Source organism: Felis catus, chromosome A1 (assembly GCF_018350175.1).
Source record: "Felis catus isolate Fca126 chromosome A1, F.catus_Fca126_mat1.0, whole genome shotgun sequence".
NCBI lineage: Eukaryota > Metazoa > Chordata > Mammalia > Carnivora > Felidae > Felis > Felis catus.
The window spans coordinates 106642706-106667736 of NC_058368.1; the positions used below are offsets into that span (position 1 = coordinate 106642706).

The 25031-nt window shown below is 40.2% G+C and overlaps 1 protein-coding gene and 1 long non-coding RNA gene across 8 annotated transcripts in view; one reads left to right on the forward strand and one right to left on the reverse strand.

Annotated features, from left to right (window-relative positions):
* LOC123385709 overlaps positions 1–15655 on the reverse strand; it is a 61760-nt gene extending 46105 nt beyond the window's left edge. For 2 of the 3 annotated variants that reach the window (XR_006598676.1, XR_006598674.1), the window contains exons 1-3: positions 15390–15655; positions 15094–15275; positions 13947–14260 (exon numbers count right to left, since the gene is read on the reverse strand). This is a non-coding gene — a long non-coding RNA (uncharacterized LOC123385709). Of the gene's footprint in view, positions 1–11608; positions 12554–13946; positions 14261–15093; positions 15276–15389 lie in introns of those variants that run through there. The other variant, XR_006598672.1, reaches the window with a different exon arrangement.
* The window catches only part of ADAMTS19 (ADAM metallopeptidase with thrombospondin type 1 motif 19), a 241930-nt gene continuing 230691 nt past the window's right edge, over positions 13793–25031 (forward strand). For all 5 annotated transcript variants that reach the window (XM_023254781.2, XM_023254786.2, XM_045058633.1 and 2 more), the window contains exons 1-2: positions 13793–14004; positions 14633–15291. In XM_023254781.2, coding sequence (XP_023110549.1) covers positions 13932–14004; positions 14633–15291 — 732 coding nt within the window. In that variant the 5' untranslated portion in view covers positions 13793–13931. The remainder of the gene's footprint in view (positions 14005–14632; positions 15292–25031) is intronic.

Here is a 25031-nt window from a genome sequence, read left to right on the forward strand (position 1 = left end):
ACTGTTATTTCAATCACTGGTCAATAAACTTTTCAAATTTTATTTGAAGCATTTTTCAAATTTTTCTCATATAGACTTGTGTCTCAGAATATATCTGAAACCCTTTTTTAGTCTTCCTCCTTCTTCTTCCCCCCCTTTCTTTCTTTCTACCCCCTCCCACACACATTATGAATACTATAGTAATCACAGAACTTTAGACATGAAAGGCTTATCTTCATCTCATTTCGGCCTTTCTCCCACCTCTGGCAAGATCACATATAGATGACTTACCCTTGATTTCATTTGTTCACTTATTCAATAAACATTTATTGAGTGTTTAGCCAGCTGGGGCATTTCCTCTCAGATGCAACATTGCAAATGGTGTTGGAATTGAGCATACTGCTAACTGGAAGAGAAAATGCTAAGTTTTATCACACCCAATGTTTAAGACTTGGTGGCACTGGGATTTTAGTCTTCAGATGATCCTTACAGTGGTGACCATTGCTACCTGGTAGGATGCTGCTCAAAGCAAAGAGGTGGGAAAATCCAAGCAGGAAGCTGTTGGGCCTGGATCTGTATTTACTCATCCTGCAGTTGGAGTCTCCATAGGGATTTGCGAATGATGAAACTTTCAGTGGCAAAGAAACTTCCCATGTGGTATGTGAGTGGCATATGAAGAAGCCTGAAGGATGGCCTTTGTTGTTGATGAAGCTGAAGAACGTTATTCTGACATGTTTTACTAGTTTGAGGATTGAGGATTCCATTTTTAGATTACAATCCTGGCCTTGGTTACTATGGAAAAAAAAAAACTTAAAATACCTGTTTAGGTACAACCAATTACTGTGTTGAGTTTTATTAAAACTCAGACAGGGGCGCCTGGGTGGCGCAGTCGGTTGGGTGTCCGACTTCAGCCAGGTCACGATCTCACGGTCTGTGAGTTCGAGCCCCGCGTCGGGCTCTGGGCTGATGGCTCAGAGCCTGGAGCCTGTTTCCGATTCTGTGTCTCCCTCTCTCTCTGCCCCTCCCCCGTTCATGCTCTGTCTCTCTCTGTCCCAAAAATAAATAAACGTTGAAAAAAAAAAAAACTCAGACAAACCTGAGACACTTCATGCCCTTGTGAAATGCAAGTCCCATGTTCCAACTCCTTGAAAGGAATACCAACAAAATGTTTATGCGCTTTTAAAATGCTGTGACATTTATATAACACATAACAAAAATTTGCAATAATCTTCTTCCTTTCTAAGTCTTTCCAAAGCTCATTCATCACAGCATAGAAATTGCCGCTATGACATTTTGTTTCACTTTATCCAAAAGTTCAATGAAATTCTCAAAACTAGTTTTTATAGGATCTTCTCTTTCTTCTTATGTCTTCTTTCCTTCCCAGATATGTTATTTCTTCTAATAAAAAAGTTCTTTGCATTCCATAGATTTGAAAGATCAGCTTTAGTCTTACTAAGTGCTTGGCCCATGTGCTGAGCAGGAAGAATTTACCTTGTCTGTTAGAAGTCAAGAGAGGGGGAAGGCTATGTATGTACATTTATATATTTTAATTTTGTCTGTCATATAGTATCATGCTGACTTTGGTCAGTATTTTTTTTTATAATTTCTTGGAGGCACACAACTAACAGTGATTATTCCTAGGGAGCAGAATTGTGGGACATTTGAAGGGATTTGGGCAAGTTCAGATATTTCTTTTTTTGATGATCATTTATTTATTTTTTAAGAGAGCAGGGGAGGGGCAGAGAGAGAATCTCAAGCAGGTTCTGCACTGTCATCACAGAGCCCAATGCTGGGCTCAGTCCCATGAAGCATGAGATCATGACCTGAGCTGAAATCAAGAGTCAGACGCTTAACAGACTGAGCCACCCAGGCACCATGCAAAGTTAGATATTGAACAAACAGTTACAAATAAGTGCTAGGTCAGGGACTACTATGAGCAGAAAGCGAGGTCCTACTATGGCATAGAGCAATGAGACCCAGCTGGTACTTAGGATGCTTACATGAAGAGAAGAGGAGAGTTATGTGTAAAGAATAAGCAGGAGCGGGGTGCCTGGGTGGCTCAGTGGGTTGAACGTCCGACTTTGGCTCAGGTCATGATCTTGCGGTTTGTGAGTTCGATCCCCGTGTCGGGCTCTGTGCTGACAGCTCAGAGCCTGGAGCCTGTTTCAGATTCTGTGTCTCGCTCTCTCTCTGCCCCTCCCCTGCTCATGCTCTGTCTCTGTCAAAAATAAATAAACATTAAAAAAATTAAAAGAAAAAAGAATAAGCAGGAGCTATCTAAGCTAATGTGCAGGATGAGAAGGGACATGTTTCAGGCAGAGGGAACAGCAGTATGGTCTTGAGGCTAGAGAAATCATAGTATGTTTCAAGAATTCAGAGAGGTCAAAACAAGAAGAGTAAAATGGGATGGATCTGAAGATATAAAAGGACTCAGATGACACAGGCATTTAGGTGATATTAAGGACATTGAATTTTGTTCTGTGAACACTGGAAACCCACTGGAGGATTTCATCCCAAGCATATCATTTTCATTTGAAATCACTACTCGGTCTACAGACTGAAGACTGGATTGGGGCGGAGACAAACTGAATGCTAGATGGCCACGTTGCGCTTTGTAGTGTTTCCAAGGAGAGACAGCTGCATCAGGTAAGGGCTAGGAGCGCTCGAGAGAGTATATGAACTTAAGAGCTCTGAAGAAGAAGAAAAAAAGTGCCATGACTTCATGACTGAAGGGATGTTGGTGACTAAAAAGATAAATGAGTCATGGGTGGCTTCCTGGGCTCAGGGTGGATGGATGGTGGTAGCTCTCACTTACCTGGGGAGTCCCGGAGGAAAATCCCTGTTTGCTATACGTATACTCATTGATACTTAAAATTGAGGCATTAGGAAGGTTGCATATTCATCTTAAGTCTTTCCTTAAATAGGTTTATTGAGGTATAACCTACATACAATAAATTCTACCGGTTAAGGATACAGTTTGAATGAATTTTGAAAAACAGAGTCATGTAACCAATATAATCATGATGCAGGACATTTCTGTCACCCAAGAAAGTTCTCTAATACTCCTTCATCCTCTGTCTCCCAGAGAGCCCTGGCACTTTGGACTGATAAGCTATCACTTTCGCTTTATCTTTTCTAGACTTTCACATAGAATAATCCTTTTAAGAGTCACCTGCATTGTCACGTGTATCAGTAGTTTGTTTCCTTTTATTGCCAAGTGCAATTCCACTACAAGGGTACAAGAAAATTGTTTATCTTTTCACCAGTTTATGGACATATGGGTTGTTTTCAGTTTTGGGCAATTATGAATAAAGATGGTATGAAATGCCAGTAGTCTTCTGGATATACTATTTCTCTTAGTAAATATCTAGGAGTTGTTGGGTTGTATGACCAATGTATGCATAAGATACACATAAGAAGCTGTCAAGCATTTTTCCCCCAAAATAGCTATACCGTTTTACATTTACATAAGTACTACATGAGAGTTTCATTTATTCCACATCCTACCAAAACATTTCATATTGCAGATAGTTTACATGTTTTCCAAAATAATGAGTGTGTAAGATTATCTATTCATGGTTTTAATTTTTACTTAATATTTATTTCTGTAATCACTAATGATGTCGGATATCCATATGAAAATAGGAACTCTTTCCCATGTTATCTACCAAAATTAATGTAAAAATGGATTGCATTTCCATTTGGGTAAATGTAAGAGGAAAGCCTTTAAAAGTTCTAGAAGAAAGTGTAGGGAAAAAGCCTGGATATGGAGTTATGCATACATTTCTTAATTAGGAAACCAAAGGATACATCATCATGGACAAATTTATAAAGTAGACTTCATAAAAATTAAAAATGTTTGCTCTTCCAAATACACTGCTTAGTAAATAAGACAGCAAGCCATAGACTAGGAGAAAAGGTTTACAAAATTTGTATCTGAAGGATTCCCACTCCCCCATCCCTCCCTGCTCCCCGCCTCAGTTTGCATAGGTTTTGTTGAGAAATTTGCTGTCATTCCTATTCTTCTTTCTCTACATAATGTGACTTTTTTTCCTCTGACTGCTGTTGAGATTTTTTATTTCTCTTTTGTTTTTAGAAATTTGATTAAGATATGTGTTGACATAGTTTTCATTATGTGTGCACTGTTTGCATATATACATTTGTAGTTTTCATCAAATTTGGATAATTTTTAGCCTAATTTCTTCAAATAGTTCTATTTCTTCCCTCCTTCAATGTTACAATTACTCATATGTTGGATCGTTAGTATTCCATAGCTCACCAACGTTCAAGACATTCCTTCTTTTTTTTTGTTTTGTTTTGTCTCCGCTTCATTTGGGGTAGTTTCTATTGTTATGTCTTCAAGTTCACTGATCTTTCTTGCTGAGGGCCCTGTCTGCTTTCAACCCCACCTGGTGTGTTGTTCATTTGAAATATTGTAGTTTTCATCTTTACAATATCCAGTTTTTGATGTCCCTTATCATTAGGTTCCTGTTTTTCTCTATCTTCTTATGAAGTTACAGCATATCTCCATAGCTGCTTTAATGGTTTTGTCGGCTCATTCCATTCCTTCTGTCATGCCTAATCTAATTTTACTAATTGACATTTCCTCCTTGTGGGCAATTTTTTTTTTTTTTTTTTTTGCTTTTTGCATGCCTGCAGTTTTATACTGGATGCCACAGAATGAGAGTTTGTCATCCTTGCTGCTTATTTATTATTATTACTTTAAAAACAATGGACTTTGGGGGCGCCTGGGTGGCGCAGTCGGTTAAGCGTCCGACTTCAGCCAGGTCACGATCTCGCAGTCCGTGAGTTCGAGCCCCGCGTCGGGCTCTGGGCTGATGGCTCGGAGCCTGGAGCCTGTTTCCGATTCTGTGTCTCCCTCTCCCTCTGCCCCTCCCCCGTTCATGCTTTGTCTCTCTCTGTCCCAAAAATAAATAAACGTTAAAAAAAAATTTTTTTTTTAAAATAAATAAAAACAATGGACTTTGTTCTAGTAGCCTGTTAAGTTATTTGGAATCAGATGTATCATTTTGAGACTTACTTCTAAGCCTTGTTGGAATGAGCTCAAATCAATTTTAATTACAGGGCTAATTTAGCCCCTAACCACCAAACATGTAATTTTCTGAGAGCACTATCAAATGCCCCCTTGAATTACGAGGTCCTTCCACTCTACCTGGTGGGAATATGCAACACTTGAAGTATTTTTTAGTCTAACATTCTCTGCTTCCCCTCCCCCCCCCCCCCGCCGCCGCTGCCTCACCCAGACTATTGGTATTTTCTTCATATCGTGCACAGATCAGAACACAGACAATTACTTCAAAGTTTTCTCAGCAAACATCCAGAGTTCACTCTCTGTGGTAGTTTTAAGAATACATCCACAAATTCTTTAATTTTCCTTCCATCAAATTGTGGAATAACAATTCCCTTCGAGTTGTTAAACTTAGTGACTCATGTCTGACAAATAGACTGTCACAGAAGTGATGGGTTATCACTCCCATGGTTAGGTTATTGAAACACTGTGTGGCTTCTTTCTTGAGTGCACTCTTTTGCTTCTTCTCAAAGAGCTGCTCCAAAGGAAGCCAGAGACTTTCGGCCAATCAAGTTATCAGCAACAGTACTGTACAATCAAGTTATCAGCTCTGGCTACCAGCTGAGTTGCAACATTGTATGAAATCTTAAGCCACAACTATTCAGATAAGCCATCCCTGAATTCTAAACACTAAGAGACTGTGTCAGCAAATGTTTATTTATTTTTTTATGATGCAAAGTTTTTGAGTAATTTCTTATGTAGCAATAAATAACTAATACATATTTTGCTACCTTAAAGTATTTCTGTAACAACAGAAATAACACATATTCTGGGACCTTAAAGTATTTCTGTAACAACAGTAACTTAAATTGTGAGTGTGGCTTGAAGCTGAGTGGTGACCATTAAGGAGGGTATTAGTGAAAGCTTAAAGTACCTTGAAGAAGCTGTACTTCAGGTTTTATTTGAAATAATTTTGTACTCACAAATTTGTAAATATAATACAGATAGTTCCTATACAGCCTTCATCCAGTTTCCATCAATGCTAATGTCTTATATAACCATAGCACATTATCAAAACAAGGAAATTGATATGGATACAATATTACTGAGTAAACCACAGACTTTAACTTGGATTTCACCAGCTATGTGTTATGTTTCTATGAAATATTATCATGTATTATTGATTTGTATAATCACAGCTATGATTAAGCTACATAACTATTTCATTATCACAGTGAAATTTCCTTTTGCGATTTATATACATACACGCTCCTCCAAAATCTAATCCCAGGAAGCAACTGATGTTTTCCATCATTATAATTTTGTCATTTCAAAAACAGCATGGAAATGGAATAAAAGAGCTTATAGTCTTCTGAGATTGGCTTTCATTCAGCATAATACCTTTGTATTAATAGTATTTAAGAGTTTATTTAATGTATGAGAATTCCAGTTGACTCCACATCCTTGTCAGTGCTTGGAATATTGTCAGTATTTTGTATGTTAGCATTCTAACAGGCATCTAATGATATTTAATCATGGTTCTAATGTGCAGTTCTCTACCAATTAATGATGTTTGATACATTTTCATGTGCTTCTTGGTTCTGCATGTACTGACTTTTCAAGTCTTTTCCCCATTTTCTAGTTGGATTATTTGTTTTGGTAGTAGTGAATTCAAAGATTTTTTAAAATATTCTGAATTTAAGAACTTTGTCAAATATGTGGTTTTCAAACATCTTATCCCAGGCCCATTTTTACATTCTCTCAACACAGTCTTTTTCAGAAAAAAAGAAGAGCTTTTAACTGGAGTCCAATCTATCATTTTTAATACTTTTTTATTATTATTTTGTTTCTGGAAAATAACTCTTTGTTCTTTTCTAAAGAACATGTCTAAGAACTCTTTGTTTAACCCTACGTTACAATGACCACCAATTTTGTTTCATATTTTTTTCAAGAAGTTTCATGTTTTGTAGTCTTATGTTTTATATTTCAATCTATGATCCATTTTGAGTTAATTTTGATATGAGATTCAAGTTGTGTTTTTTTTCTTTTTTGTCCATGGTGTCCAGTTGTTCCAATCCCATTTGTTGAAAAAAAATATCCTTTCTCCATTGAATTACTTTTTCATCTTACAAAAATCAGTTAACTATACTTGTATAGAATATATTTCTGGGCTCTATTCTGTTCCATTGATCTATGGAATACCACAATATCTTGGTTATTGTAGCTATGGATTAAACCTTAATTTTAGGTGGTATTGAGACCTCAGACTTTATTATCCATTGTCAATTTTCCCCCACTATTTTAGTTTGTTTCCAGGTATATTAAAAAAATAAATTTGTCTATATATACACAATAATTTTGGGATGTTGATAAGAATTGCTATAAACAAAATGAATGTTTGGGCAGACTTGTCATCTTTAATATGCTTATTCTTATATCTCACTGTATCTTTTCATTTACTTAGGTCTTTAATTTTTATTGTCTTGTGGTCTTCAACATATAGATCCTATAGATATTTAATTAGACTTATACCTAAACATTTCACTAGGAGTGAATGTAAATGGTACTGAATCTTAACTTTAGTTGCCATTTGTTCATTGGTGGTATATAGAAATATGTTTGATTTTTGGTGTTAACCTTGTATTCTATGAACTTGCTCATTACTCTAGGAATTGTTCTGCATTTGTTTTGAGAATTATCTACATAGGCAATCATGTGATTGGCAAAGAGGGACAGTTTTATTTATCTTTTTCCAATTTATATTACTTTTATCTCCTTTGAAGGCTTTATTGCACTGGCTCAGATTTCCAATAAACTGTTCTGAATAGGAGTGGTGAGTGTGGACACCCATGCGTAGGTCTCAATATTAGAAGGATAGCATTTGCCTTTCATTCTTAGCTATAGTTTTTAAAAATAGATGTTCTTTATCCAGTTAAAGAATTTCCCTTCTGTTCCTATTTCAAGTTGCTGAGAGTGTTAATCATAAACAGATATTGAAATTTGTTAAATGCTCTTCCCACTTGGTTTGGTATGGTTGTATGATTTTCTTCTTTAGCCTGTTGTTATCATAGATTACATTGATTGTTCTGGAATGCTGAACCAGCCTTGCATTCCTTATATACATCTCACTGACCATATTACATTATTCTGTTGATATATTGCTGAATTAAATTTGTTAATTTTATATTTATATTGATGAGAGATATTAACCTGTATTTTCACTTTCTGTACTGGCTTTCTCTGGATTTCGTATGAAGGTAATGCCAGCTTCATAAATTGAGATGCAAAGTTCCTTTTTCTGAGAAAGATGATGTAGCATTGGTGTTACTGTAAAAATAAATGTTCAGTGACCACTGATCGTGTATGGAGATAGAGATTTCTTTTTTGAAGTTTTTAAACTATAAATTTAATTTCTTTAATCCCTTAAAAAGGCTTTTAGTTTAAGCCATATGATCGTGGGTTAGGCTAAAGCTAAGAGGTTTTAGGAAAATGAGGTAAATATTATTGTAACTAAAGGAAAAAATCCTTATAACACCTTGGCATCACATTTATCAAGACTCTTGTCTGTTATAGAAAATGGGCCTAATGTATTGGTTCATCAAACTGAGGAGGAAATTTCCAAAAATTTTGGAAGTTGCCATGTGGTTTCTTCCTGCTTACAGAAAATGTGAAAGGAGGGAGGGTGACTAAAGGAGGCTGTTCACATAAAGTAGCCAGGACTTGATGGCTTTGGACCTTTCCACTTCTTTATTTGGAAAATAATGCTAAACTTAAGAAGAAATTGCTTTCAGGAAAGCACGGCGTAATGATGAAGTCAAAGGTGTGACTGTAAAATCCCTTGTTAAGAACTCATCATGATTGCACGTGGACATTCAGAGCCTCTTTCTGTCAGAGTGAAGGTCCTCTAAAGTGTTTTAAGTTGTTTCCCCAGGATCCTTTCAGTGGAACACTAGGAATTCTAACAAGTGTATAAACATGCATCTCCTCGGAAACCCAAGGTAGGGAAGGGTTTATCTTAAAGAGATTTGAGGGGGTGGCTTTAGTCTCATGGATAAAAAGTGAAACCCGTGAAGATTCACAAAAGACTCTCAAAGTTTGAAAAACAGTTAAATGTGGGTAAATATTTTGGGACCAAAATGGGTAGAGACCACATAAAATGATAGGGAGTTGCTGGATGTGTAAGTTCTACTGTTAGGAAGTCATCTGAGAAAATGATTTGTTTGTAAACATATCCCATCTTTCATGAAAATGGGAGGGTGACTCAGAGCAGAAACCAGTTCCCAGGGAGAAGACACAGCACCATGGAGAATTATTCTCAGACCTTGAGACATAATCAGGGAACTTTAAACATTTTCCCAATTGGATTTAAGAATTGCTGTGGACCAGTGGTCCCTTTGTGCCTGAGCCAGTGTCTCCTTTGTGCTTCCTCTTTTCCTCCCTTGTAAACAGAAACGTCTATGGCAGCTGTCCCTGCCTGTCTCACCACAGTATGTTGGATGTATGAGTGGCAAATATACTGTTCCTATAGTGTCACAAGTCTGTAGAAGAAGAAAGACTAAATTCAAGGAGCTCTACCTAATGAACAATGCTGAAAACATTCATGCACACCTCACGTGATTTACAGAGAGAGATTCTGAACATTGAGGGGCTGCTTTCATAGGATCAGCCTTTTGAGGGCCTTGGGAAGGGATGAGTGCATTCTGCACATGGAAGGAATGCAAATAATTTATGGTCAGGGGGCATTGATGTTTTTAAAATTTTTTTTATATTAAAAACATTTAATGTTTATTTTTGAGGGAGAGAGAGAGAGAGAGAGAGAGAGCAAGAGCTAGTGCACAAGTGGGGAAGGGGCAGAGAGAGAGAGAGAAAGAGGGAGACACAGAATCCGAAGCAGGCTCCAGGCTCTGAGCTGTCAGCACAGAGCCCGACACAGGGCTCCACCTCAGTGACTTTGAGATCCTGACCTGAACCAAAGTCAGCCACTTGACTGACTGAGCCACCCAGGCTCTTCCCCACCCCCGATGGTTTTTAAAATATGCCCATACATTCTTTGAGTGCTCTCCATTTCACTGTGGGCTGGGACTTAGTGATTTGCTTCTTATGAATAGAATACGGAAGAAGTAATGGTATGCCATTTTCAAGATGGGGTCTTTTTATAAAAAGACCAACTTTCCACTGTGGGTGCACTCTCTCTCTTGAATCACTTATTCCCAGAGGACACATGCAATGCGCGGCCAGTGGAGAGGTCCAGGTGGCAAGTTTCCAGCCAAAAACCATGTGATTTTGAAAACAGAACCTCTATGTCCCGTTAAGTCTTGAGAAACTATAGTTCTGGACAAGAGTTTGACTGCAGTCTTGTGAGAGACCCTGAGCCAGAATTATCCAGGTAAGCTACTCCTAGATTCCTGATCCTCAGAAACAGAGTGAGATAATAAATGTTTACTGTTTTAAACTGCTGACTTTGTTATGTCTCAGTAGAAAACTATTATACTCAATATGTAGCTCTGGTACTCTGGCCTCTAAATTCTAGTCATCTTGCTGTGTCTTCTCTACTCAGCTCATCTTCATGGCTCTGTTTGGATTTCTCCTTCTGGTGCCGAAGCCTCTTCAGGCAACTCAGTGAACGGGTTCTTGTTTTTTTCTAATATTTTAAGGTGTTGTGGAGGGGAAAGGACTTAAGATTAGCTTTAAGTTGGGAGAGGCTTAGGGCCAGTGAGTCGAGAGAATGAGGAAGGGCTGAAGGCATCAAAGCCAACTCTCTATGTAGAGAAGCATGGTTTATAAAATGCAACATGTGAGCACCTTGTGTATAAGAACAGTTGGTTCCACTTACTCTGATGCTTTGTCACTTACCTCCACCCCACAAAAGCTGAGCTTGGTTGATGCTAGCTACCATCTGGTGACATATGTAGTGACCTGTCTTAACCAACATATTTTTCCCAGCTGCTCTTTTCTTCTCTCTGAGGTTAGTAACACACACACACACACACACACACACACACACACACACACACATCACAGTCCTGCCTTTTTCCCTTTATTTCACTGTGCACAATTTACTCAATCCCAAATCAGGCTAGTTCTTTCTTTCACATACATGCATACACACTCAAACCCACTTTAACTGATGTTCTTATTTGCACATCTAAGTCTCTTTAGCTAGAGCACAAAAACTTCCTACAAGTTCTTTTTCTGTTAGGCTCATTCTCTCTGTAAGTCAGATAAATCATGCTGATAGTGGGTGATCACTAACAGAGTTAGTATTGTAATTCTGGATTAAGAAATTGGAATAAAATCCCGTACAGAAATCAATTTCTCTCATCTTCTAAATGATCGTAGAGAATCTCCTTAGAATTTCTACACCTATTCAGAGTAAATCATTGAACTAGGCAGTGTGTTCTGAAAAAAAAAAGATCTACAAAAGAGGGTGCCTGGCTGGCTCAGTCAGTAGAGCATACAACTCTTGATGTCTGGGTTGTGAGTTCAAGCCCCATGTTGGGTATAGAGATTACTTAAAAATAAAATCTTTTTAAAAATTTTAAAAATTTATGTAAAAGAAATCCTAATTTTCCAAAAAAAAAGTCTAGAAGAAGAAATATGTACATAATGTACACAAACCAAATGATTTATAAAAGCCTTAGAAAACATACAAATAAATTATAACAGTATTTCAAATGGGAGAAAGATTATAGCTAGCGGGGAGTTAGGCAAACCTTTCCATGACAATCAGGGATCATGTGTCAGTAGGGACAAAAAAGGACAGAGAAAGGAACTTATATTGGTGACCTGTGCTTCTGAGTATATTTAATTTAATCATTTTTAAAGAATCACAAATGTATGCCGGTAAATACAGACAATTTAATATGCATTCCTTCTGCAATTTTACTCTCATATTTTTGTTGCCAATGTTGTTCAAATTAGATGAGACATTTAAGACCTATATCCTAGTGGAGATGTTTCATTACAACTAGCTTCTGTCTTAATAACTCATTCTATTTGTTAAAAATAAACTGCCTTTGATTTCTTGCCCAGTTTTAAGTCTGTATAATTGAGTCCCATAAAAAGGAGTGTGTAGGTTTCTAAGTAACCCAGATATTTCTTGAATGTCTAGAAATCCACACCCACCCTAGTTACTCTGGTTTTTGAAATTTTATAAGACAAGGTTTGGAGGCAGAGAACTTTTGACAAACACACCTAGAGTGTCTTCGTATTTGTTTTTAAACTCAGGACAACTCAAAGAAGGTATTCTAAGACTCAGCTTATTCAAACAATGGCTTTCCTTTGAAATAAGATAGTCTGCCTCCCTTAAAGGCATAGTAGTCACCTCTGACACGGAGAGCGGAAGGTGAAATAACAAAGGAAGTGGGGAACCAATCTCCTGCTGGAATTAAAAAAAAAACTGATTTGCATTAACTCATTTCTAGGTGACTGGCCTAGTGCAGAGGATGCATATGGCAGGTTAGATCAATCACCCTTGAGACTGATGTGAAAGGTTTGATGTGGCCAAGGAAGAGGTGTGGAAAAGGGACTGGGTACCATGTAGATCTGTAACAAAAGAAGCAAGCATATTTAAGGTTAAATTTCCCCTCAAAGACAGAAATAACAAAAAGATATATTTTTTAATGTACAAAAGGGTAAGAGACAAAATAATCTCACTTTATCTGTGATCTTTAGCGTACAATATTAATGTCAGTCCCTTTAATCCCACCCTTGTTTTATGAGAGAGAGGGGGAGGGAGAGTGTGTGTGTGTGTGTGTGTGTGTGTGAGCAAGAGAAGGGGAGGGGAGGAAAACTGATAGCAATGATGAATGGGAAGCCGGAAAGATAAGGTGGGATAAGGGGCTCTGAAATGTCAGGGTGTCTACTGTCCCGGGAACCTTTGAAGCACGCTCCATGACGAATTACATTAACTGCAGCCTTAGAAAATTCCTACAGACAAAGATGGATAGAAAAATCAAAGGTCTTTGGAAAGCGGGCCACAGCTTTGTGCTCAAGCCTGCAGTAAGTTTTGCTTTGTGTGACGTGAGGATGGGGTGGGGGGCGGCACTAGGCGGCGGGATGGACTGGAGAGGCACTTCTACCTGCCCACACCTCAACTGGGGGGTGAGGGTGGGAGTGGGTGCTGAGCGAGAATGCAAATCGGCCTGTCGGAGTGGCCAATCAGAAGTCAGGTGAGGGAATTTGGGTCCCCACCCCAACTGGGTGTGTCAGCACGTGTGTGGTGTTCTGGGACCTTTGTCCCGCAAAGTCACTCCGGGCGGGCACCCCGTGCTCCCTTTTTCTTGTCAGGTCTGCTTGACTTTTTTCTCCTCCACACCCACCTCGCGAGTCGCGTCTCCTCCTCGTCCCGCCACAAATTCCCTCCCGCGCCTCTCGGGGTAAGAGCTCGCGGCCCGCGTGTGCGGAGCGAGGCACACGCCAGGTTGCTGGGACTGCGGCACCAGCCCCTGGCAGTTCCGCGCGGGTGCAGGCGGCGAGCCACGGCTCCGACACCACGGCGCTCCTGCCCGCGCGGGGCAGTCCTCCGCCTGTCCTGAGGCAGCCCTGCCAGCCTTGCGCCGGCCGGCTCGCTCCTGACTGTGGGTCTATCCTGTGGGGCTCCGGAAACTCTCGCAGCGTCCAGAACACAGAAAATAGACTCATCACCTAATTCGCCAGGGAGCCAAAGCGCTGCGGGGCCGCGGCGCTGCCTGCCCCCGCTCCTCCCCCCCGCCCCCCCCCCCCCCGCCCGGGCTCGGGCAGCCTCTCGGAGTCACACAGCACCCCCCTCCCACCCCCGGCAGACAAAGGGCCCGGGCAAACTCGCCGCCCGGCCTCCTTGCGCTCCGGGGAGGCGGCGGCGCCCGCGGTGGATCGCGCAAGGAGGCGCGCGCGGGGCAAGGAGCCGCGGCCGCGGGAGCGCGGTCCCGGAAAGAGCCGCGAGATGCGCCTTACTCACATCTGCTGCTGCTGCCTCCTTTACCAGCTGGGGGTCTTGTCGAATGGGATCGTTTCAGGTAAGTTCTCCCGAGACTTTGGGCTTGCTTTCCAACTTCCCGGCGGAAACCGAGAACGCACGGGCGGGCAGGGCTGGTGCAGCCGGTGCGCGGCGAGCAGGGCTCAGTAGGTAGCAATAAAAAGCGTGCGGGTGCAGATGAGAGGGTCACGCTCGCGAGCGAAGTGCACTTCTCTCGACCTCATTTTAAACATCCTGGCGTGGTCAGCCTTCCTCTAATGAGAGGAGAAATCTTTGCAAAGGTACGATTACAGCACCTAGAGGAAAATGGGGAAGTACAGAAATTGATAGCGACGCTTTGCTCTGACATACACTTAAGAAAATAATTTATCTGTGTTGGAGTCTTTGCACTGGGTTACCTTCAACAACCAAGTGCTGTCACCAGACTTTGCTGCCCCACTCCGCCACCCCTCCCCCCATATAATCGTACTTTTATTTTGAAAATGCCGGGGTTTGTAATCTGATCGCAAGGCTTCAGGGGTTGCAAGAGTTTCAGGGGCTAGACGGGTGGTCTCCGGCGCATTAACACGAGAGCCTGGTGTCTGAACTGAGTGTGAGCCTGGGAATGCTTGTGCTACTGGAACCGCGGCACTTTAAGCCCCGCACTTCTCTGTCTGCCCCGCCCGCAGGGCTGCAGTTCACCCCCGACCGCGAGGAGTGGGAAGTCGTGTTTCCTGCACTCTGGCGCCGGGAGCCGGTGGATGCGGCGGGCGGCAGCGGGGGCAGCGCGGACCCGGGCTGGGTGCGCGGCGCTGGGGGCGGCGGAGGCGCCCGAACTCAGGCGGCCGGCAGCTCCCGCGAGGTGCGCTCGGTGGCCCCGGCGCCGCCGGGCGAGCCCGCCGAGGGCCATTCCGCACCCCGGCCCCGACCTCGGCCGCCGTCGCCGCCAGCGGGCGAGGAGGACGAGGAGTTCGAATCGCAGGAGCTGCCGCGGGGATCCGGCGGGGCTGCCGCCCTGTCCCCGGGCGCCCCGGCCTCGTGGCAGCCGCCGCCCCCACAGCCACCCCCGTCTCCTCCCCCGGCCCAGGAAGCCGAGTCGGACGGTGACGAGGTACTGCTGCGGATCCCGGCCTTCTCCCGGGACCTGTACCTGCTGCTCCGGAGAGATGGCCGCTTCCTGGCGCCGCGCTTCGCGGTGGAGCAGCGGCCGAGTCCGGGCCCCGTCCCGACGCTGGCAGCAGCGGCCCGGCGCCCTCCGGCGCCGCCCGACGCCTCCTGCTTCTACACCGGGGCGGTGCTGCAGCACCCTGGCTCGCTGGCCTCTTTCAGCACCTGTGGAGGTGGCCTGGTAAGCGCTCTTCCTTCCCCAGCTTTCCACTTTCCCGCCACTCCTCCCTCTCCCCTTAGAGACCGGGCTGGTTTGCATGCACCCTGAACTTCATTCACCTTAGTCTGCACCACGCAGTAGTGCCTTCCATTTACCTCCCGCTGAACATCTCCAAGGCATTCAGTGAATCGGAAGGCTAAGGGGATGCATTAACAGCCTTCTCCTATATGGTTACACGTTTCTTCCGGAGACGGCATCAAACTGCCTCGGGGTAACTCTTCCTGCTGTTTTTGCTGCTTTGTGTTTTCCAAAATAAGCCCACCACGTGGCTTCTTTTAGGAGTTTGGAAGACAACCAATCTGCTCACTGCGGAATCTTCTCCATGTTTGCCCCCTCCCACCCCACCACCAGTTCCGCATTTATTATCTCATTTTTTTTTCATGTCCTTCAAAATTGTCAGAGCACTGTAATCCTCTAGGGAGTTACATTCTGACAGCTGTCTACAATTTAAACACACGCACAGCCACACTGGACACCTGTTCAGTGTTCTGTGAGGGACAGGAGTTGAGAAGTAACTGAAAGATTCGGAGCTGCGGAGTCATCCATGACCTTAGAACCCAGTCAGTATGCAAAGGGTCATGCATGATTCTATGGGTTAACTCTCCGTTTGTGAGGTTTGCATTTCATTTGGCAGTAGTTGGCTTTCCTGTTGTCCACTCCACAGAAGAAAGTAGTAGGGTTGGGAGCCTTGCCTAGAGGCCTGTTGGAACTGCAAAGTAAAACTCATTTGCTGTATCTGAACAGTAGAGATCATCATTGGATTTTCCCTCCTCTGTCTTGACCCACGTTTTGGGAAAATTGTTACCTCCTGTCAGTTGGCCTTTACTCTGTGGTGAAGTATACATAACATGAAATTTACCATCTTAACCACTGGTAGATGTACAGTTCACAGGCATTAAGTACATCCACCTTATTATGGGGGCATCACCATTGTGGCCTTTATTTACTGGTTTAAGGCAAAACCCACAAGATATTGAAAACACTAATGTGATTTGTGGCTTCATTCTGCCATTTCTAGTGAGCCATTGATGAAGTCCACAAGGACTTGCCTGAAAGCAACCTGCTCATTGGTAGAAAAACCCAATGGTAATGGAGAGCAGAAAATATCAGTGCAATCAAAACCACCCAAAGCCATGAAGTGGAAAAAGATGGTTAAACATCCAGACAAAATGAAACTGGAAATTTTTACCTATGCCCTCCTAAGGTCTCATAGTCAAATGATGTAAATTGCTGGACAGGGCTATATTTTACCAGATGCTCATAATGATGAATATTCAAATATGGACATTTGTAGCCATGAGTGAAAAAAGTTGGCATGGAAAAATTACATGAAAAGCTTTTAAAAATGTTTTTTGTGGAACTGATGTTTGAACACTTCACTGGGGGAAACATTTTGTGGGGATTTCATTGTCCACTAGTTTTTGGCTAGAGATTAAATAATTACATATAGAAAGTTCCTGGTGTGGTAGAAGCAATAGGGGATAAAGCATTTCACTGTGTTGAAATGTGGGCTTTTGGTCAGATTTTCCAAATGAGCTATGCCTTCTCTCCATACTTAAGGGAGCAAAGTTAAAATTATGAGTAGGTTTTTCATAGACTGAACAGGAGTTTGACATACCTCCCTGTTTATCATGTTGGACTTTTGCTCACTTTTCCTATTAGCCACATATGTATATGTTCTGAACTGGGAAGTCTTTGTTATTGAGGAAATCTGACGTTGCCAGCAATACAGTATAGCAGTCAGACTTTTGAGTAAAAAGTTAGGCAGATAGCCAAGAAGAGTGCGTTTGTTACTCCAGACTCTACCATGCCAGCCCTTTTTCCCTTATGAGGGTGAATTAGGAAAGAGAGCATAATTTGTTATCTGAGCTCTGACATTGGCTTGTACTCTGACAATTGACAAGTCTTACCTCTCTGGGCTTCAGTGTTCATTAGTAAAATTAGAGGATTGAATGGTTTAATTAAAAACTGGAGGATAGAATTACAATTCTATTAGATGTTAAATGTTTTCTACATCCTACATTGGGGACTTACAGATTAGGAGAAAGACATTATACACAAGTGGTTATGACACAGGTATCCTTGGGACAGTGACATGATGAATGAAATCTTATGCCTGAGGTAAAATCCAGTTTGGGGAGTCAGGGAAGGCTTCCCAAAGCAGACAGAATTTAACAGAGTTTTGAAGCATCAGGAGGCATTACCCAAGTAGTATGGGGCTGAAGAGTGTTTTGGGTAGAGGAGTGATGTTGAAGATTTAAAAGTACACACTTACCAAAGGAATGAAAATAAGAATCTCCTATGATTAAGGCCAGAAGGTGCAATAAGGGGAAATGATCCTAAAATGTCTGGTGAGATCAGACCTCAAAAGCCTTGTCTGCTGGAATACAGGCTTTTTCTAACTATTGATTATCAAACGGCTATGTACTTGCTCTTTTGTATTTCCAGAATTCTGTGATCCTGTAATTCTAATGTGGGGAGTCATGGTGACTTTCTGTAGGGGTGAATTATTTATAAATGCAACGGCTTTTCTTTTGCAACAGTTTTTTTCTTTCCTTCTCAGTAAGTAAAAGCTTTCTGATTATTAGTTGCTTAGAAAAGAGCAGATAACTAAGTCTACCTTCCCCCACCTCCTCTCAGCAGCTAGTTTTGCCTTCTGGTGCCTGAACTCAATGCCTTTTGGATTACTACATATTTGAAAAGATCCCAAACTCTCTATCAAAGGAAATAGATCATCAGCTATCCAGGATTGCAAAGTGGTAAACATTTATAAGGTTGGCCAATTCATTCTCCAGATATCAGTCTAACTTGTGCTGTGAAAGGAAAAGTGCTAGAATAGATATTTTGGGTACATGGCTAGGTGATGCCTCTTCAAAGTATTTAATCTTTCTGGATCTCGTTTTTCCTATTTACAAAATGCGCAAATTCTATTTGTCCAGCAACTGATATATGAAGTATTCTTACTATTTCTGTTTGAAGTGTTCTTACTATTTCTCTTTCCCCTTATTAGTCTCTAATATTGAACAATAATCTTATTTCAGCCATATTAGACCAATTAGGTCCATAAATATCATAATACTAAGCAATTAAACATTTATTGAGCGAGTCTTCTGAGCAAAGTATTGTGCAGATACAGAGAATACAAAAAGAAGATGAAGCAGCCTTGATATGTTTCAAGGAGCTCCCAGCCTGGCTTGTCAGTGACAAATGGCAACAGGGGAATACAATAGTTTGAGATAGGTACAAATGTAGGTATGCCCCAAGTACTTTGGTGGTGCTGTGTTATTCCTTTCTTTCCATGTCCACAGCATTTGCAAGATACCTGGTTTTGAGTTAAGCACCCAGTAAAAACCACTGAATAAAATGCAGCACGTGTAATACTTTATTTTGTTTTAAATTACAATCTCTAAAAATTAAAATACAAAAAAGCAACAAATTAATTTAAAAAAATTTTTTTAATGTTTATTTATTTTTGAGAGAGAGAGAGAGAGCATGAACAGGGGAGGGGCAGAGAGATAGGAGGAGACACAGAATCCAGAGCAGGCTCCAGGCTTTGAGCTGTCAGCACAGAGCCTGACGCAGGGCTCAAACTCACGAACTGCAAGATCATGACCTGAGCCAAAGTCAGACACTCAACGGACTGAGCCACCCAGGCATCCCCAAATTAATTTTTATGAAAGAGTGCAACAATGATGTTGGCTCAAAATTAGCACATTGTGGTTTGTTTGTTTGTTTTTAAAGCACACCTAAGGAGGTGTGCTAAACTAAACTAGATCGGTACACAATTGCCTATGGTTCCCTTTAAATGGACTATGGAAATGATTATCACTAATATTGGGATTATTCTTCCAGGATTATAAAGAGTGACTACTAAAACTGTATGCACTTAATTTTTAAGTTTTATACAGTAATTGTTTTGATTAGGTCTTTATACAGAATCTGCTGCCCTGTATAAATTCAATTTTTTTTGGCAGTTTATGCCTTTTTTTTTTAATCCCACACTATCTGATACCACAGCAAGTTATGAACAGAAATATTTTAGGGTATCCATTTCGGCCAAGACACCTTATTGGGTACCAGTACTAAGGCAGGAGGAGAGAGTGTAAGGGGAGGGTCCGGGGAATGCTCATGCAGGAGGGAAACTGGGAAGACGAAATGGAATCGACATCCAAATGAAAAAAGTGAAGATTGCAGATTGACCTCACACATCTATCTTCTTTGTTCAAGCCAAATCTTAGGAATGACAGAAATGATCTTCTAAATAAATCTAAAGCATTATTATAAAAAAATGCCATTAGATGTGCTGACTATCTCTTGGAAGACTGACAACAGTGTGGACTGGATTAATGGAACGCACAGAGACATTAGGAAACATCTGTGAATGGTGGGGGTTCTAACAGAACTGCGGGAACACAGGGAGCAGAAGTGGCACTGGATTTTTTTCATGTCCGGTTATGACAATCCATGGAAGCCAAACGTGTGTGCCTACACAAGGTCAGAGAGGGTAAAGGCAGAGCCTTCCTGGGCATGTTGGTGACACCAGAGGACACAGGGTCTCCTCCTCCATAGATGATCTGTTGGCACCCTGCATCCAGCAGAACGTCTCACCTCTTTTGCCAAATAACTGGAGGAGTCACAACAGATAGGACAGCAGGGAAACCAAAAACATACGAGCTGACACCCATGAATCTAAGAAAATGAACCATATAAAGGAGAGTCCTCAAACTCTGGCAAGTTAATACATAAGGCAACAAAATTAATAAGTGGGGTGCCTGGGTGGCCCAGTTGATTAAGTGTCCGACGTCGGCTCAGGTCATAATATTGTGGGTTGTGAGTTCGAGCCCCACGTCAGTCTCTATGCCGACAGCGGAATCTGTACTCTGCTTGGAATTCTGTGTCTCCCTCTGTCTCTGCCCCTCCCCCGCTCACACACTGTCTGTCTGTCTGTCTGTCTGTCTCTCTCTCTCTCTCTCTCAAAAATAAACATTAAAAAAAAACTTAAAAAAAAAGAATAGATAAGATACTTTAATGGAAGTATAAGAATGGATATATATTCATGGAAAGAGTAAATTTAAAACATACAGCAACACCTGCTATCCAGAATAAATGACTAGATACAATGGATCTAAAAATAAGTGGTTATTAGAATTAAAAACTCCATCCGTGAATTGACAAGTAAATTTCTAACCTAGAAAATCAAGCCCAGAAATTATCCCAGAACATAATATAAATGTTCAATCAAATGGGTCCACAATATGAAAGAAAAGTTGTGAGCCATGAATCATAGATCTAGATGCTTCAAATTTAATAGCAGTTAACTTTTAAAAATAAGTGAAAGGGTGGGATTTTTTTGTGTGTGAATGTACTATAATTTTTTCACCAATGTTCTGTTGTTTCCAATTTTTCATTTTTATAAGTAAGTCCATGTTTATCATTGGATAAACTTTGCAAACATATCTGATTCTCTACTTCTACCCATTTAAAGGATAGAATTTTTTAAATGAATGCAAAGTACCCTAAACATTTTATTCTAATTTAAATCACACACACACACACACACACACATATGTGTGTGTGTGTGTGTGTATATATAATATATACACACACTATATATATATATATATATATATATATATATATATATATATATATATATATTTATATTTATATTTATATTTATCAGCCAAGCTTTGGATGTGAGGCCGGATACTTTGAATGTAGGTCAGGTAACTGGTATTCCAGGTGAGCCTTACTCAGCATGCATACAAACCAATTCCCAATATAGGTTTCCATATTTGGAAGAAAAACTGAAGACAAATCCAACTGACTTCTAAATGTTTCAGATTTCAGATCTTTTACAATTGTTTCATCCCAAATAAAATTAGAGCAGTTTTCTTTTAGCGACTTACCTTTCTCAAGTTTTTCCAAAATTTTCATGGAAGCAAAGACGCCTTTACACTCCTATTTCACTGCTAAATATTTAGTGTTCGATTAGATTACATGATTACAAAATGTTGTACCTATGTGAGTTCAAACAGATGCAGCTGATTCTTGGTAAACATCCAGGCTGATTGGTGGAAATAATTGCATGCAGCAAGACAAGGGAGGAATCTACTAGCTTTGCACATTCTGCATGTGGCATGCCTCAGTGATCATATTTTCTAGATGGCGTGTAGAGTGTTATTTAATTCAATGATTCGAGTTGATTTGCTGATGTAACCAATAATGGTTAGGTAGAGGTTAGCAGAGTTTGTTTGTTTTTTTTTTTCTTTTGTATCATAATCTCATTTCCAGTGATATAGGAAGACATGCACCTTCAGATAGAAGGATGCATCACCAAGCTCAGAGAAGCATAAGTACAGACCCATACCTAGACACATTGTGGGAGAATATTAGAAAGTCAAAGAGAAAATTCTACAAGCTTAATAAAGGAATGATGATCTATAATGGAATGAATGTCACATGGACGCCAGAGGATCATGAGTTGAGTGTTTCAGAGTTCTGATGAAATGTGATTTTGAATCCTGTACTCAGCCAAACTACCATTCAACTTTTTTTCAAGTTCTTATTTAAATTCCAGGTAGTTAACATCCAGTGTATCATTACTTTCAGGTGTAGAATTTAGTGATTCATCACTTACATACAACACCCAGTGCTCATCCCAATTGCCTCCTTAATTCCCATCACCTATTTTACCCATCCCCCCCCCCCTTCCCTCTGGTAACCATGTTTGTTCTCAATAGTTAAGAGCCAAACTACCATTCAAACCTAAAGGCAAAATGTAATCATTTTCAAAATAATAACAATTCAAACTTTACCGAACAGAACCCCCAAAAAGATATGCAATGAAGTTTTCTTCCAACACCTTTTCTCCATTTTTTACTATATTCCTTCCTAGATGTAGGTAGGGTTATTAGTTTCCACTGTAGGATCTAGAAGCAGTTGATGCATAAGCAAATAAATATGTATATATCAATTTATAGCTTTCAAGTCTACATTATTGATACACATACACATGTGTGCACAGAGAGATTCCTCTTTCTTTTTTGGGTAGTTTCATTTCGTGTGATTGCAAGTACATTGCATAATGTATTTAGTCAGTTTGGTGTTGATGAACATTTGATTGATTCTGATGTTTTCCTATTATGAACAGTGGTAAATAAATAAGACTCTGTAGAAATGCCATTTTACCTATGTAATGTAACTCTTTGTCAAAGGGCATGGATATTGTTAATTTGGGGTGATGTTGCCTGATTGTACTTTATATTCTCAGGCCAGCAGAATACAAGAGTATATATTTCCCCTGTGCTTTTGCTGGTATGGGTGTTACTAAAGATATTAATATTGGTGAAATCTAATAGGAATATTATCTGAATATAGATTTAATTGATAGTTTTGTGTGTTTTTGGTGAGGCTGCGCATGTTTTCATATTTTTATTCTTCTTTTCCTATAAATGTACTGTTCATATCTTGTACTAACTTTTTAAAAGTTTAATTGATTTATTTTGAGAGAGAGAGAGAACATGAGTGGGAAAGGGGCAGAGAATCCCAAGCAGGCTCCGCACTGTGAGCGCAGAGCTGGACGTGGGGCTTGAACTCACAAACCAGGAGATCATGATCTGAGACAAAACCGAGAGTTGGACACTTAACTGGCTGAGCTACTCAGGCATCCCTTCTATTCATTTTTCTATTAGAGTTTTAGTCTTTTTCATTTCTAATTCCAGAGTTCTTTTTGTATTAGTGTTTTGAAAAGATAAATGTTAATAACAAAATAATACATGCTGAGTATAGAAAGTTTAGAAAATATACAAAATATATTATCTGTTAACTTACCATCCATAAATAGTCACTTTTTAGTGTATATGCAAAAGAGGAAACATAAATATCAAGTAAACATTCACAATTATTTTCAAATTTATTGGTAAGCTAGTAAAAGCGAATTTCCTCAAACATCATTTCTGGTTCATTAGATTGGCACAAATTATGCAAACTAATAATATCCAGGGCCGATGCTTGGGGAACACCTTATCTTATACATTGTAGGAGAGCGAATTGTGAGAGCCTTTGTATTGTATGTACTTACATTTTAAATGTGCTTACCCTTCTTTTCAGGAATATTCATATGTGTGCAGAAGATTTACATATAAGCCTACTCATTGCAGTGTTGTTTTTAAGAGCAGAACATTATAAGTATTCATTGTTAGTGGGCTAGTTACATCTATATATTGTGCTGAATGCCCAGAGACCATAAAGAGAAAAGAAATAATTCCTTTCTTCAATGTATTCACAGTCTTAAAGGAGCTGTTTCTCTGCCTCAACTTCTTGACTTCCCTGGGTCCATCACAATTCTCTGATTTAGGAAGTGTTCAGTGTCTTTATTAACTTGAAGAACACATCTCTTTAAGGCATTCTGCATGGTCTCTGGTTCACAATTCAGAACGGCGTGGATGATGATGGTTCTGCCAGTTGTGATGCATGAGAGAAGTTTCCGTGTGTAGAGTGTGCAGATGCTCCATTCTTATTTAAGGAAACGATAGAGTGAATTCCGATAAAAAAATTCTAATAAGAATCATCACACTGATGCATTGACATTGTACATTAAAGGTCAATAAATTCTTTAATCCCGTATTAATGTATGTCTTAATATCTGGAGAGAAGTCAGGCATGGACCAATTTTATGAGAAGAAATTTTGCTTAATAATATTTGCTTCTTAAATATTAATATTATGTATTTATTTGAAATTTATTAGCTGACCTATGATACACTTTTTTAAATTCAGGAAGTTCTTTACGGGGGCCTTTAGCTATTTTTATGCAACCCTAAATCAGCACATTTTTATTGAGCTCATGCACAATTCAATTGAGTGTTTCTGCTTACTTGCAATTACATTTTTACCCTGGATGGTTTTATGGGTTTCTGTTTACCAAGTAAAGAATAATGAGAGGAGTTCCAAGTTCCTGATTGACAGGAAGTACCTTTAAGTTAGGAAAGTGATCTTGACCTATTTTGAGGCAGTGGGACAAACCAGTAGTCCCTTTTGGATTATGATTTGGGGGGTTTCCTGAAAGGAAATTTTGAGATTCCCTTAGCTAAGCGAGGACCATAACTTGCTTCAGAGTGCATTTAGGGTGCAGCCATGGCGAGCACATCATCTTGTCTCCATCTCATCTTTATTCTCTTGCCAAGCCCTAGACTGAGAGAAGTGAGAAAATGGGAACTAAGCCATTTTAATGCTACCCAGATATTTGTGCAGAATTATTGCATGACGGTGTTGAGATGGCCCTCGGGGGTTAGAGAGTTTTGTACTTGACTTTTCCAACAAGAGAAACTCCATTTCATTTCATAATTAATGTGCACATATCTGTAATAAATTATTAACTGTTTAGGCTTTCATTCAGAGGAGCAGGGAGGGAATGGAGCTGATGAGCCCAGGCCAGTTTTGGCGTTATTTAACATCTTCTACTTTCCTGTTGCTTTCCAGTAAAAAAAACAAAAACAAAACAAAACAAAAAAAACAAAAAACCTCAGCATTTGTTTTTTCTTCACAAGCACATAAAGATGTTTTGCCCCAGGATTGATTGATTTCTTTCTTTCTTTCTTTCTTTCTTTCTTTCTTTCTTTCTTTCTTTCTTTCTTTCTTTCTTCTTTCCCCTTACTTCTGCCTGGCTTCGTTTAAAATACATGACTACTAATAAATAAC